The sequence below is a fragment of the Oxyura jamaicensis genome, chromosome 13 (assembly GCF_011077185.1).
Source record: "Oxyura jamaicensis isolate SHBP4307 breed ruddy duck chromosome 13, BPBGC_Ojam_1.0, whole genome shotgun sequence".
Lineage (NCBI taxonomy): Eukaryota > Metazoa > Chordata > Aves > Anseriformes > Anatidae > Oxyura > Oxyura jamaicensis.
In genome coordinates this window covers 4,315,947-4,330,812 of record NC_048905.1, presented here as the reverse complement: position 1 = coordinate 4,330,812, position 14,866 = coordinate 4,315,947, and the positions used below count along the sequence as shown (strand labels likewise).

General features: G+C 42.0%; 1 protein-coding gene across 3 annotated transcripts in view; it reads left to right on the top strand.

Annotated features, from left to right (window-relative positions):
* Window positions 1–14,866, top strand: part of SLIT3 (slit guidance ligand 3) — a 511,770-nt gene that overhangs the window by 482,499 nt on the left and 14,405 nt on the right. For all 3 annotated transcript variants that reach the window (XM_035338343.1, XM_035338345.1, XM_035338344.1), the window contains exons 32-33: window positions 1,171–1,411; window positions 2,458–2,588. In XM_035338343.1, coding sequence (XP_035194234.1) covers window positions 1,171–1,411; window positions 2,458–2,588 — 372 coding nt within the window. The remainder of the gene's footprint in view (window positions 1–1,170; window positions 1,412–2,457; window positions 2,589–14,866) is intronic.

The window sequence follows — 14,866 nt, the reverse complement described above, 5'->3', positions numbered from 1 at the left end:
GGTTTGGACAGTGCCTTGCACTGAGAAATTTGAGGTATGGTGCAGGGCTTGCTGTGAGCAGCCAGCAGGACCCAGAGCCCGGCCCGGCCCTTTGCAGCACCCACAGATTGCAGCAGCCCAGGGGGTGCTCAGGGCAGAGTTTTTTCCATTTACTTCTTGCAGTTTAGTCTGACACATGGCATCACTGTGAAAGATGACTGCAGCTTTTTGCACTTTCTGGTCTGTTGTACAAAGCAAAAAGCCTGGGAGGCATGCAGCCCTGCTGCACCCAGGATGGCAGCCTGGGGACGGAGCCGTCGCTGCTCCCAGGAGCTGTGGCCCAAGCCTCAGAGCTCAGAAGCTCCTATAATGTTGTTTTTTCTCATCCTCTTACATCATTGAGACCAAACCATAGCACTTTCCTACAGATCCAAATATAACTTGGCTTCACAAGTACTCAGATCAAGCATTTGCTTTGCAGCTACCTCGGACTCGGGGAGGTCTCCCTCTCCTTTGCAGGTTTCTGCTCTGCGACATAGCCAACCACAAACTCAGCTAAAATAAAGTTGATGATCCCATTGCCATCAGAAACAACCAACGTAGGGAAGCTGCATGGTGTTAGCGCATTGCTTCTGAGAATTTTTAGCAGTTGCCCACCTATTGATTATATGCTCTCTGATCTGCAGTACAGCAAGTGAGGAGACTGTAAGAGACACTAAAAATAGAGGATTCTCCCCCCATGTGCGGTACCAGAGGTAGACTCAGGTCACAAAGCCTAGGATGGGGATTTTTGGCTGATGGGTGCTGCACATTCCAGGATGGCAGGGAGAGCAGGTGGCCAAAACTCAGGTTTGGGCTTAAATGGCTCCCAGTTTTGGCTGGGAATGTCTGCATGGCACGGTGTGGGATGGAAGCTGTTTTAGACAGACTGCCGTACCTTGCAGAGCTAAATAACCAGCGCAAAGTGCAGAACAAATTGTTTTCAGTATTTTAATTGGCTCATTCAAACCCAGCGTGGGGATTTCTGTACAGTATTTTGCTGTATAGCTTTCACGCAGCAAAGCTGACACATGGTAGATGAATCTCAGAGTGACTGTACCACAGTCGTAGTACAACATCAGCATCTAAAAATGCTTCCTTCCTTACAAAAACTGTAATAAATGCGGCTGCTTTTTTCATTACTTTGTACAGTGGACTTTTCTGTGAAACTCCTCCGCCGATGGTTCTGCTCCAGACGAGCCCCTGCGATAACTACGAGTGCCAGAACGGCGCCCAGTGCATCGTGGCACACCAGGAGCCCGTCTGCCGCTGCCTCGCCGGCTTTGCTGGACAGAAGTGCGAGAAGCTCATCACAGTCAACTTCGTCGGGAAGGACTCCTACGTGGAGCTGCCGTCAGCCAAAATTCGCCCTCAGGCAAACATTTCCCTCCAGGTATGTCATGCAGAACATCCATTGCCAACCCTCTGCTTTTCTAAGCAATGCTACATCTACATCTACGCATATGTACGTATTTTCATCCTGAAGGAACAGGGCCTGTCAGCCAAGATGCTGACAAAGAGTCAACTTTAGAGCCAGTTGGCTCTTCTAAAAGTATTGAAACATTTAGGAGCAGCTAAGGCACCACTGTGCCTGTGTGGACACACATCCTGCCTCCAGCATCTCACCACTCTTTTTTTTCCCAGGACTGGCAATATAACTAGAGATGATTCAGCAAACTTCCCTGTCTTCTTACTGATTTACAGCATTGTCTTTCATCCTGTAGAAAGTAAGCAAGTTGCATCTAAAAAAAAAAAAAAAAAAGTCTCTTTTTTTTCTTTTGTATTATAGCAGTATTTGAGAGCTGGAGACTGAAAGTGGAGTCCTTGTTTTTTGATTGCCTTCAAGATTTTTTTTTCTTGATGTGTATGAAAGCCAGAGGGAGGAGGGCTACTCTATTTTCTCCTGACTCTCTAAATGTCAGCATGACTTGCTAATTAACTTGAGTTGAGTGGGTAACTCATGGTTAAACCAGATGTGGGTCCTTCTTTCCATCTTCATGTTCACAGAAAGTATGTGAACAGATCAGCGCTTGCTGAAATTCATTTGCTTATAATTGTGGCACGCTTCTTCCACTGCCAGAGTTGATTTTCAAAAACTCCAGTTTATTGAGAATTATACTCATGAGTCGCCAAAAATACATTCACAGTATATTTACAGGAACCAAATATATTACAGCTTTCTCCTCTTGAAGACCAGTTCTCACTTGAAACAAGAGAGCCATGTTAGCGCAAAGCTAACATGTTTCTGTATGAACCTACTCAATGTCACCGAGACCTTTTTGTGTCTCATGGCTCTTGCTTTCATTGTTGCTCATATATATGATTCATTAAATTGTATTTCAATATCATATATGATTTCTGCATGATTTTTAATACAAATTTATTGCTTCCATTTTAATCATTCTCAAGCAACCTTACCTGGTTATTAATGTTTCACAGGTAGCAACAGACAAGGACAATGGCATCTTGTTATACAAAGGAGACAATGATCCTTTGGCTCTGGAGCTATACCAAGGACACGTGAGGCTCATCTATGACACACTGAATTCTCCACCTACCACAGTGTATAGGTAAATATCTAAGCTTTATAAGACAGTTTATTTCAAAAACAGATGGAGAGGTAGGATCTTTCTAAGAAATATGCATGGAAGAAGAAACTTATTTCACATCACTGCATCTTTTATGTATGCAATTAGATAAAATCAGAATAAAGTCTTAGTTGGAGGCTGCATGATTAAAAGTTGTCATTTATAGGTAATGCCAATGATACTATGTCCTATGGTGGTTGCAGAAAAAATCTTGTGCTTTGTCATTTACTGTAGAAATTTAAGTGACTGTTGTCCTTGAAATAGTTCCAAGCAATTAGTTTCTCTGATGTTGATATTGAGCATTAACTTATGGTACTGGGACAGAACAGTGACTGTGCAAGTGCAGGATTAGACCATTTGCAGAATAGGAGGAGAAGGGTTGAATTCCTCTACAGGATGAATGTTTTTCGAACATCTTGTACATATATCAGTAGTAACTACACAAACCATGAGAAAACACAAATTACATAGGTAGATTGTAGGGCAATTTGACCTTCAGACACTTGACTTTTGGGGATACCAACCCCTTTTTTTTTTTTTAGTCACAAGAAAGAATAGCAATGTAAAATGTAGAAGTGAAGTCCATGCATAAGGGAATTTCCTTGGGAAAGAGAGGCATGCTGCTCATGTCTTCCACTACCTTTCAGCCACCCTCTCCCCTGGGAGAGGAATTCTCTGATTATTTTTAAGCTGTGATGCTCCAGTTCATTCTTTGTAAGCATGCAGTTGTGTCCACACGGAGCCCTTCTGGGTTCAGTGCAATTTCATTGCATTGTATATGCAGAAGAGGTGGATTTCCAGTCCACCTCACTCTTTTAGGAAGAGCCTTCCCTTAAGGCAAGTACAAGGATGCCAGTGTGACTAACCATGATGTGCCCTATACTTGTGCTGGAGAGTTCTCTCAGCACTTGGTGAAACCACAGTCTTCCAAAAGTGTGGTAGTTCTGCAGAGCTTTCTTTAAGGGGAACAGTGATATATTTAAGAAAATGAGACAATGATTTCTGTATAAAGGCGAATTGGATAGTATCAATGCAGAGATGTCCCCAGAAAGAAAAATGGCTTGTCCACTGTAGGAATGAAGGAAGTGGTTTGTTAGTGACTTTGACCAGCTGGGTAGGTGTGAAAAATTCCCCTGTGTGTGGCTGCTAATCCTAATTGATTTCATGTTAGAGCAAAGCTGAAGTTGTTAAACATTTTTACACCGCTAATTAGAACATAGGGAAGCTTATTATGTGTGGGCAGCACACGAGGTGACAGATCGGCGTGGATGCTTGCTTTCTGTTGTCGAGGGCAGAGTGGTGTGGTGACAAGAGCTGTTGCCACCATCAACAACACTTTATAGATCTGCTGCCTTCTGGTGAAGCTGCCAGAGATGGCAAGCAGCAGTGTCCTCATTATTCCTGTGCCCTTCATATTGATCAAGGAGGAGGTCTCCATTCAGACTGACACCTCATTAACATAAGATTAATGGTCTGTTCACTACATTTGGTACGGTGCGATCTGTTGAGATGGGAAAGTAGCTGCTTAATACGATGCCCTTTCTGAAATGTCACTCTAATCTTTTATTAGTTTAAGGAGTGGAGCAAAATGGGATTAGCATGGAGCTTGATGGGAAAAGATTAGGTTGATTGAGAAAAACTACAGCTAAAGAATGTCAAAAAGGGCCTCTAAATAGATTAAGAGACTTGTTTTCCTTAAGGGCTGAGAAAGGGGAAGGAAACCTGCTTCTCCCCTTACAACCATAGGATTTAAGGGTAGGAGGCATGAGTGGGTCTGGTCTGACCTCCCTGTATATCCTGTTTGACTTTCAGCTAAGGCGTAAGCTGTGTTTGGCTAACATATGACTTCCAGCTAGGCCCCGAGTTTTCACAGGAAAACACCAAATAATGGAAAATCCCCTACTTCCTTTAGTAGCTTGGACAATGGTCAATCATTTCCATTATTCAGGCATTGGCCATCACTCCTAAACTGAATGTTGCTAATACCTTCTGGATGTTTTAGAGGCTAAAACATCTGGTACTGGCTCCCATGAGTTTATCTGTACTTTTAATTGCATTGTACCCTACGTTGCATTGTACTGAAAAGAGTAGTTGATTCAGTGTGGTGTATTGTATCTAAACCTTTAGAACTGGGTGACTTCTGTGCAACTTATACTATTTTTCATTTTTCATTAAAAATAAGGTTACTAGGAGAACCCGAAACATTCAAATGATAGTGCCACCATTGGAAAAACCGTTCGCCATCTCAATTACTTCCTCCTTGCTCTCTTGTTTGCATGCCTTATTTAAATGTCATCCTTGGCAAAGGTGGACTGATTGACTTTGAGGGGCTCTGCTATAAGACACGTTCATTTTCACAGGCAGTATCAGGAGCTGCTGTCCTCCAAAGCTTCTCAGAATAGATGAGCAATGCTTTGGCTCCTGCTTTGGCTCATAAGTGTGTGCCAAAAGAGGAGGAGGCCTTAAAATACTGCCTGGTGGGTACTGCACCAGTTACAGCTGCAGGAAATCTATAACTGACCATGTCCTGTGCTGTAACTGAGATGTTTTACTGACTATTTCAGGTACTCCCTTGATGGGATGTGGGAAGTCCCTGGCAAGCCACATTATCTGTAATTCTTCATCAGGGTCTCCACAATGGGTTTTATTAATAGTGTTTAAGAACAGTAAAATTAGCAAAGTACTTGGCTAATATACATAATGTCCTGTAGGGATAAGATAAAAGCCTGTTACCAGATAAGTTTTGAAGCTAGCAGCGAGTATGGCATACGTGGTGGTAGTTTTCAGTACTATTAGGCAAAGGGTGCTGGAAGAACGAAGTACGCAGCATGTTATGTTGTAAAACTCTTCTCCCAGGCCCTTAGGATTTACCCAGGGTGAAGGTTTGTACCAGACAAATTGTTTGCATGCTCTGAAGTTACCGCTTGTAGCATATTCTGCAGATGGCATTGCCTTGCAAACTTATTGTCAGAAATTGTTTGAGGACAGGGATGTGACATAATATTGGATTGCAGGCATGCCAGGATGCGGCAGTTCATTTTATCTGCTCTGCGAGGGTAAGTTGTCTCTGGCTTTTGAAGCAGACCTGTTCCTCTATCTCAGTAGCAATTCTGAGCAGATTTAAGTAGATCTAAGGACAAAGTTAGTTTGGAAAAGCCCAAGATCAATTTGTTCATTCAGCTTTACTTCATATATTAATTCCCATGTTATGTTTGGATGGAAAGGTTCAAGCTGATGTTGGACTTCCAGTGTAGAAGTATAAAGAACAGAGTAGTTCATTTGGAAGAGGTCTTCAAAGGTCATCTAGTGCAGCTGTCTGACCTCTTCAGGGCCAACCAAAAGTTAAACATATTCATGAGGGCCTTGTCCAAATACCTCCTGAACACAGACAGGCATGGGGCATCAACCACCTCTCTAGGAAGCCTGTTCCAGTGTTTGACCACCCTCATGGTAAGGATATTTTTCCTAATAATGTAGTCTGAACCTGCCCTGGCACAGCTTTGTGCCATTCCTGGGTGTCCTGTCATCAACAGTCATTCTTTCATTCTAGTCAGAAGAAAAGTCAGTAAAAGTCCAATGGAAAGGATTACATGAAATACGTTTTCATTTATCATCAAATTAGAAAGAAATACAAGTTAATTCACAACTATGAAGTGATTAAAATTGTCCTTTTGAAAGAAGACCTGACTGGTCTGTTACAGGAAATCTTCACTTGTAGGCTGCATGATAAAGGCATCCTGAAGTTCGTAACAACTATGCTATAGAAGATATATTTTTAAAGTAAGATTCCCACATGGTTCTTTTATTCAATTTATTTATGCTATATATGTACAAATGAGAACAGAAACCTGTTCTGAGCGCTTTATCAACCTCCTGGCTCCTACACTGGTGAAAGTTATTCTTCGATACCATGACGGTACCTAGCATTCAGCCAACAGTTAGTTGCTGAAATAAATATTTTACACAGATATCCTACCTTAACTTAGAGATACCAACTGATGAGGAATTCACTGCTTTTATTTATGACCATGCTCCAATTGTTAAAAGCTTGAATTAACAAAAAAAAAAAAAAAAAAAAAAGAATAATAATAATAATTTATGTCTCAGTCATTGGAATTAGTATCTGTTTAACTGTTTTCTATCAGGAGAGATTCCTACTTTCAGTCTCTTTTCCTGCATCTGTTCTTTTTTTTTTTTCCTGATAGATTTTATGCTACTACATAGTTGTATTGATTTGAATGCTAAATTAATCCTTTGCAGTAGAAATAGAAAATAGAAATTTGACACAAACTACTGGTGTAATTTCCTCCAGAGTTCCTGGATTGTTCTGTTGCGTACAGACTGTCATAAATGGTAAAGGGTGATATGCAGACGTCATTGGTGTATAATCATGTGTTTTCATGCAGGCTTCCTGACAGCAATGAAAAGGAGGCAGTCAGGAAAATAACAGAATTAATTGTGTTTGTCCTTCTGACGAGCCTACGCCCAAATTACGTTATAGTTCTCTATAAAAGTATCCTTGTGTAATCCATTTTCAAAAATGCTACATCATTAAAAATACTCCTTACAGATTGTATCATGCAGTTCTTGCAGTCTGCCTAATTCTTACATAGCATAGATGGATGTTCTTGTGGTTAAAGCACAAAGCCTGAAGTCAGAAGAGCTTAAGGTCTTCCTGTATCTGCCTCATTTGTGATAACTATGGCATGACAAATTAAATCTGGGTCTTTATGCACAAAAAGTACAGAAATGCACAAATCCTTGTCTCCAGGAGATGAGGTTCCTTCTTCCACCAGGCTGTGCAGCAGGACAAGGCTCCTACCCCAGTGGCATTCACCAGCTGCCTGCATTGTTCTCTGTTGCTTGGCCTCTGCCCACAGCATGCCACTCTGAAGAGCTGAATTTTGGTTTTAACTCAAGGATTTTGACCCTCTATTCAGTTTTCATAGACTCCTCTTCCACTCTTTTGGCGCTGAGGTTTAACAGTTACTTCTGTGATGGAAGAATTTCTACATCTGCCAAAGATGGGAGATGGGATTCTTCTGTAATCACCTCTCCCTAGCTGCAGTCACTTATCTGTAAAGAAGCCTGGGAGGTTTCCTCATTAATACACTGCCTTCTAGGGAGGAATGTGCTGGAGGAGTGAAAGCATTAATTCTTAGGATCATTATTAGAGCTTGTCAAACCCAGGTTTTACCAAAAGTTTCTTTGCAGATCTCACTGCATGCCGGTCCTTTCCTTCCTAAAACCTTCAGATTATACCTTCTGCAGCTTGTGCTGTGCCTTTCCCTCGCGGGATTCCTTTTTGATACTTCTGGATGGTCTCTAAATAGACTGTTTTTCACAGATTTCTATAAGACATAACTGAGCTCTTAATAATTCTAGGTATTTGCAATTCATTTTATTCTTTCTGTCCCACGCCTTATTTTACTCAGGTAATCCTTAGGGATTTTTCATCAAATATAATGAGCAAAACCAGCATTAATTTCTGACCTACACAGCAAATGTTGTAAAATTTGAATGTACATATACATCTTGCATGAGACAAGGTGAAGGACGGATGAATTATTTTTTGCCTTTATAAAGAGCTCTGGTGTATCTGAAGAGGACAAAAAAGACAAGTGTTTTTCTTAGTGGATTTCTGTAGTTTTCCACAGACTTTTTTTTTTTTTTTTTTTTTTTTTTGTAGTACGACGATGAAAATGTAAGGCCATGACCTTTAAATATCATCCAACTTTTGTCATTTGGTTCAGAATCAAATATTTGCTTTCATGAAATTCAGAAACTTTCTTCTGCAGAGATGAAGCTCAGAAAGAGTAAAGTTTTGTCCTTCAGGCTGCCTGATGACTTAACAGACAAAATCTATTTAAGCTGAATGATTTTTTTTCCTTGTAATTCTCTTTAGTATCTCTTGCAAGAATGATAGCATTTCTCTTCTTTCTCTCCTCCTGTCTCCCTCGAGATCATTCTCTTCAGTGTAGTACCTGAATACCCCGAAACAGTGTGCTGTCATTTCTAACTGTATACGTATGGGCAGGGGGATGCTTTATGAGAAGGTGGCAAAACCTTTCACAAAGCAAATCAGTGATAGCATCTCCATGTACCAGACATGGGAAATTAGGAATGGGTTGCCTAAAACCACTTGCCCTGTGCTGGTGACAAATACAAGCTGCATCAAAACCCAGGCCCCCTTTGGCAGGGCCCAGAGCTTGGGCCTGTTGGTCTGTCACACCAGTAGGCTGGGCCGCACGGGGCTGCTGATCTGCCAGAGCCGTGCCTGAGGCAGAGCCACGGGTGTTTTTGTCTTCCCCTCAGCACTCACTGCTGAACTCTGGAGAACTTAAGCCACAGTTTCTGAAGGCAATAAACACACAGGCCTTCGTACCATTTTATCTAAGAATTTTAATTCACTCATATTACAACTAACTGAAGTCAAAGCAGAGATGTTAGTTGTATACATTTGATTAGGAATATGGTCATCTACACCAGTGCTGTCTAGCTCTGTAGTGCTCTGTAGCTCTCCCTCAGCTGAAGGGGACAGGAGGGAAGCAGGAGCTGGCAAGCCATGTTCATCCCCACTGGCTGCTTCATTGATCACCTTTTAGGAAGGTCTGTGCAAAACAGGACTGCAGCACACACATGTACGTAAAAGTTTGCCATTATAATGCTGGTTTCTTTCAGCACTTAATAATAATAATAATTTTAAAAAATAAAATGTAATGAAGTCAGGAGGATACCAGTATTAATCCCAGGAAGAAATGAGAGTGACAGGATAAAGATAGTTCAGAACTAAGCAAAAAGTAGGGGGAAAGATCCAAAAGGAATCAAAGTGTTAAAATACCCTCTAGTTAGAGTGTAACTCTGCAGCATACTGGTCTCATACAGCCTCTCTCACCTCACTGTAATGGACACTTCAGAGGATTGGGCCTAAAGATGGAAAGTAAATTCTTCCCAGTTATGACATTTTACTCAGCAGTAGAGAGTTGATCATTCCAAAGTACTTTCAAGAGCATCAAGAAGGAAGGTGTTTGCTCTTGGAATCATGCTGAGCTCTACGAGGAGCTCAGTGCCTTGGAGGTACTTGGTTTTCACACTGGAAGAATTCTGGTTTATTTAAAAATGAACAGTGATGCTAAAAGTTGTTCTCTACAGTGATTTGAATGTGTCTAAAAAATAACAGTATAGCTTATAACCAAAAGACAACTGCTGCTGAAAATGTGGAAATCCACATTACAAATGTAGATTTTCCCTGTTAAAGTGAGTAGCTGGGTTGAGTTTAGTCAGTTCAATTCAAGCATTAAAACTGCCCAGCCAAATTAAAGGTAAATGTGAACTAGTTCTTCCACCTCAGTAGGTAACTTCATTTAGGCAGTGGTCTGTTGTAACATGTTTCTTCTAGTGAGAGCATCAGAGAAACCATGACAGTCGCCTTGGCAACTCCTAAGCCCTTACAAACCAATGCTGGTATCAGTCCACCTTCTGAGCAGCTACTTTGTTTTCTGCATGTTGGAAACCTGCTCTTGTGCTGAACTGTTTCCAGTGAGTAGCCAGTAGGAGAAAGGCATGCAAAGGTATTTTAAGAGTCATACAGTCAGAGAATATCCCGAGTTTGAAGGGACCCACAAGGATCATCAAGTCCAACTCCTGAGTCCACACAGGACCACCCAAAAATCAGACCATGTGTGCTTCTTCAGCTCTGACAGGCCTGGGCCATGACGACTGCCCTGGGGAGCCTTTCCCAGTGCCCGACCACCTCTGGGTGCAAAACCTTTCCCTGACCCCCAGCCTGACCCTCCCCTGTCCCAGCTCCATGCCGTCCCCTCGGGTCCTGTCGCTGTCCCCAGAGAGCAGAGCTCAGCGCCTGCCCCTCCGCTCCCCTCCTGAGGGAGCTGCAGGCCGCCATGAGGCCTCCCCTCGGCCTGCTCTGCTCTGGGCTGAACAAACTGAGGGGCCTCAGCCGCTCTTCAAACGTCTTGTCTTCCAGAACTTTCACTACCTTCTTAGCCCTCCTTTGGACACTCTCTGATAGTTTTAAATTCTTATATTGTGGTGCCCAAAGCTGCCCATAGTCCTGGAGCTGAGGCCACACCACTGCAGAGGAGAGCAGGAAGGTGTTTTCTTACTGTACCACAAGCTGTTGGTGCAGTAGTATATTGCCAGAGTTGGTTAATATTTATTACTTCAGAGGAAGGCTGAAGAATACCCATAATAGACAATGCTGGAATAAGCCTAGTCATAGTAACTTTAGAAATTTCCTATCTGCTAATGGCTGGCTTGTGTCTTGAATTGTAAGGTTTCTGCCTTACAACAAAAATGTAGCAAGCCAATACAAGAAGTCTGGCTTTTTCTGCCTATAAATTTCTTGTAAACATGATGACTAACACAAAGTATAGATGTGTACCATGTGTGATAGAGGTATATAGCCTGTTTACACCAAGTGCCAGGCTCTGGATTCAATAGACACACTGCTGGAGGATGTGCATGCAGAACTGGCACTGAGGTTGATCATGAAGGTGCAGCAGAATTCTGTGCACAATGATTTGTGTAGAAATGTGGCCCACAGCTCTGCATTTGCCAGCATGCTCCGATGCTGCTAGAAAAGGTAGGTAAGGCAAGTGCTATTTCGGTTGTCAGATAGCAATACATTTTGATTTTGTGGAAGAAGAGGTACTGTAGGTACACTGCCACAGATAAGGTGGTAACAATTTCATTTCCTGAGCATGTGTCAGGTTTCTGAATAGATACAGATTTTTATTTTTTTTACTTGGGGTTTAGCCTCCAATTGCAGGTTTTGTTTTGTTTTGTTTTTTAAAAGGGAAAAAAATATATCATTCAAATTTGAAGCGCGTTTTTACTTGTATTCTGTAGTGGCCCTGTTCCCTCATGTTAAATGACAGGTACCTAGATATTTTCCAGAGCTAAAAAGAGGTTAGATGGTGTAAAGTGTCCTTTCTGACAAACTGACTTTGTGAAGACACTTGATAGCTTTCCTCATCAGAAACTGACACTTGATACCCAGCCGAACATAAGAGCTGTTTTCACTAGTGTGTGCTCCTGGAGCTAAGGAGCAAATCCAAGTACCCTGTTTTGTTCTGAGTCCTGGCAGAGCAGCTGGGGCTGTGCTGCAGCACATCCTGGCATGTGCCACAACCATAAATGTGCAGTGATGGCTCTCGCTGCAGAGGATGTAGCACTCGGTGCTGTGACTGGCCCCGCTGCTGTGCTAGCGCCTGCCTTCCTCTGTGCTGTCTGCAGTCCTTTTATTTATTTTTTTTTTTTTGGAAGGGTATATGATTTACTGAGTCCCACTGGTACTGCAGAATCTATATGTGATCATTTTTACACTCTGCATTCCTGGATTTGTTATTTTATATAATGCATGCTACAGTGAATATATCGTGAAACAATAGCTCATTGCACTGCAGTACACTGTGTGCCATGATGTGCAGACTTCTTCTGGTGAAGTCAGATGGGAAGGCATCAGTACTGTGACCCCTCATTCGGGAGGGCCTCAGACTTGAAGAGCTCAGGCTATTTTTATTGCTATTATGCTTGCGTTTAACAAATTCTTGGTTAGCAGAATGAAGTATTCAGCTCTGCAGGGACATAGTGATACTACAGGAGACTGGCACAGGCTTCAGCTCCTCAGCAGAAGGGCTGGAGGGATGTGTCAGCCTTTTTGTCCATATCAGCAGCACTGTGAGAATTTACTGCAAACAGTGAGTGTTTACCCTGGCCATGAATCTGCCCCTTTTATGAATAATCTACAGAAAGGGGTCAGGATTGTGTTAATTGCATGTTGCAGGGGTATAAAAAGGTCCTTGCTTTTCCGTTAGAAGGTCTGTAATACAATAACTTTCACAGTTGGCAGGGGTGCTGCAGGAATTGAATTATGACTGGGAATTAGATATGCATAGCCCAGCCAAACGATCATTAAGGGAGATACGGTAATCAGCTGCCAGTGTTTAAGGGCTGTAAACACCAAGAAGAGAAAGATGGCTTATTTGGGTGGTCTACAGAGTAGTAAGAGAAAAGGTATAAGAGCCAAGCAAATGAGAATGGAGGTAGCAAGGAAGAAAAATCTTAACATTGAGTGCTCTCAGCCTAGGAGACCTACCACTCAAGTCATGTAAAACAGGACTGAACATAACAAGAGAGTGTATTTTAAGCTGAAAGTGAACTTGAGTGCTTTAATATATCTTTTTCACCTCTTATTTCCCTAGTCTTGTGTTTCATTAGCATTTTCATGCTTTTTTTCTCAACATGTGGTTTTTATTTGGCTTCTGAAGATGATAGCGCTTGAAGTGATGTGTTATTGTAAAAGTAGCACAAACTTACTCCAGTTATGATTTTGCCTTTGTTGCCATGGAGTTTAAATCTGTTTTAGGCTGAGGACTGATTACAGCTGGAACTAAGGGCAGGAGGTAACTGTAGCTTGGAAAGGTAAAAAATCATCACCACTGATACATGAAGTTTTGCAAATCCCAAATCATTAATATCTCACTGCATTTCCCTGCAGCTCTACCTTGTCTTTCTTGATTTTAGTACCTCTTCTCTAATGCCTGCTCTTCCTATGTGTTGTATGCTCATTAAGCTCTTTTGGACAGGTATTTCTGGTTATTCCCTTCTACTCTGAATGCTTTCAAAGACTGCCTAAGTTCAGTGTCCCCAGTCACATACCTTCTTTGTGTTTGCTTTGTTCTGTGCTTCAAATGAGGCATGTCCCCATTAAGACTGAGGTCAGGAAAATCTGGAGACTGTAGCTAATGAATTGATGTCCTCATTTGCATAATTGATGGTTATGCATTTCCGCAGTGACACGGTTTGCTGTGATAGTTAAAGTTATTTTTGTTTTTGACTTCTCTGCCCTGCTGCTTCCTGCTGCCTACACTAAAGGTATATTACATGTCAGTGAAAAAAACTAACCCCAAAGCCCAAATTTTACAAGTTAAAATTGAATGCTTTAATCCTTTAATGCATTTCTGTTCACTGGCTTATTTACAGTGGCTCAGCTCTAAATCTCCCATGTGTATTAGAGCAAGGGGAGTCAGTGTTTACAACGTCCGTGTATGCTTGGAGCTGGAGTAGAGGGGAAAGAAAATATAAGAGGAAGATGAGAAAGAGATCAAAAATGAGAGTGGAAGTCAGGTCTTTCACACATTCCTTGGGAATTTTAGTTTAATACACATCTTTTTCCCTTAATTTCTTCATATTCTGGAGTCTAAGCCCTGGTGGAGGCCATGGCCATGGCCCAGGTATGCAGTGCCCTTATCATGGGTCCTTTTGCTCATCTTGCTGGAATGGCTCTGACAAATGAGGCCAGCTCCCAGCAATATAAAATGTTAATGGCTCTTTTATATACCCCTCTCTAGTGCCCCCCTCCCCACAAGGGCAGCTCCAAGCTTTGTGCCTGAGCACAGAGGGAGCAGGAGGTGCTGGACCCAGAGGTGTTCTCATGAGTTTTGAAAGTTGTGCTCTCCCTGCATGCTCAGTTTACCTGCATTGCTCATTTGGATTGCTTTAGTTGTCGACCATTTGCAGGAATCTTACCCAGATAACAAAAACTAAAAGCAATATCCAGGTGGCTGAAATTTCACACAGGTCCATGTGTCTAACTTTCTCTTGTGTGCTCTTTCTCACTGATTCTTTTCTCAGTGTAGGATTTAGACCATCTGAATCAATTTTCAGAGGTTTTTGGAAGTGTTTACTTCCCTCCGGTGAATAGGCACAGGCACCTGCATAGTGCTTATCTGTACCTGACCACATATCTGAAATGCTGTGGGACAGCAGCTGAACCAGGTGATTCAGTGCCCATGAGGAAAAGAAGAAATCAGGAGACCTCAGAGAAAGTAACAGGCTACACAGATCTGAACGGGACATCACAGCATACAGCCTGAGCCTGTATCTGGAAAAGCTGTAATTTCCACAGTCTTATGAGTTAAGCCATCAGGATCAATAAGCAGTTGAAAGTGATACTTTCCAGAACTTTCTCATATGAGGTTCAGCAATGATGGGTAATAAAAGGCACCATTTTCATATTAATTCAATATGCAGACTTCACTGTAACGTGAAGAAATGCTATTTGTCGCTCGACGATTGTAGTAACACTGAAACCCATTCCTGAGTATAATGTTGTTGCTTCTGTGGTGCTTTTATCAGGGAGTAACAAGCTGATCCTGTCAGTATTTCCCTCTTCTTTTGGCCAAATCCGATCAGATGTCATGGCCAGTGTCAGCGAGGCTAACAAAAGGTTAGGATAA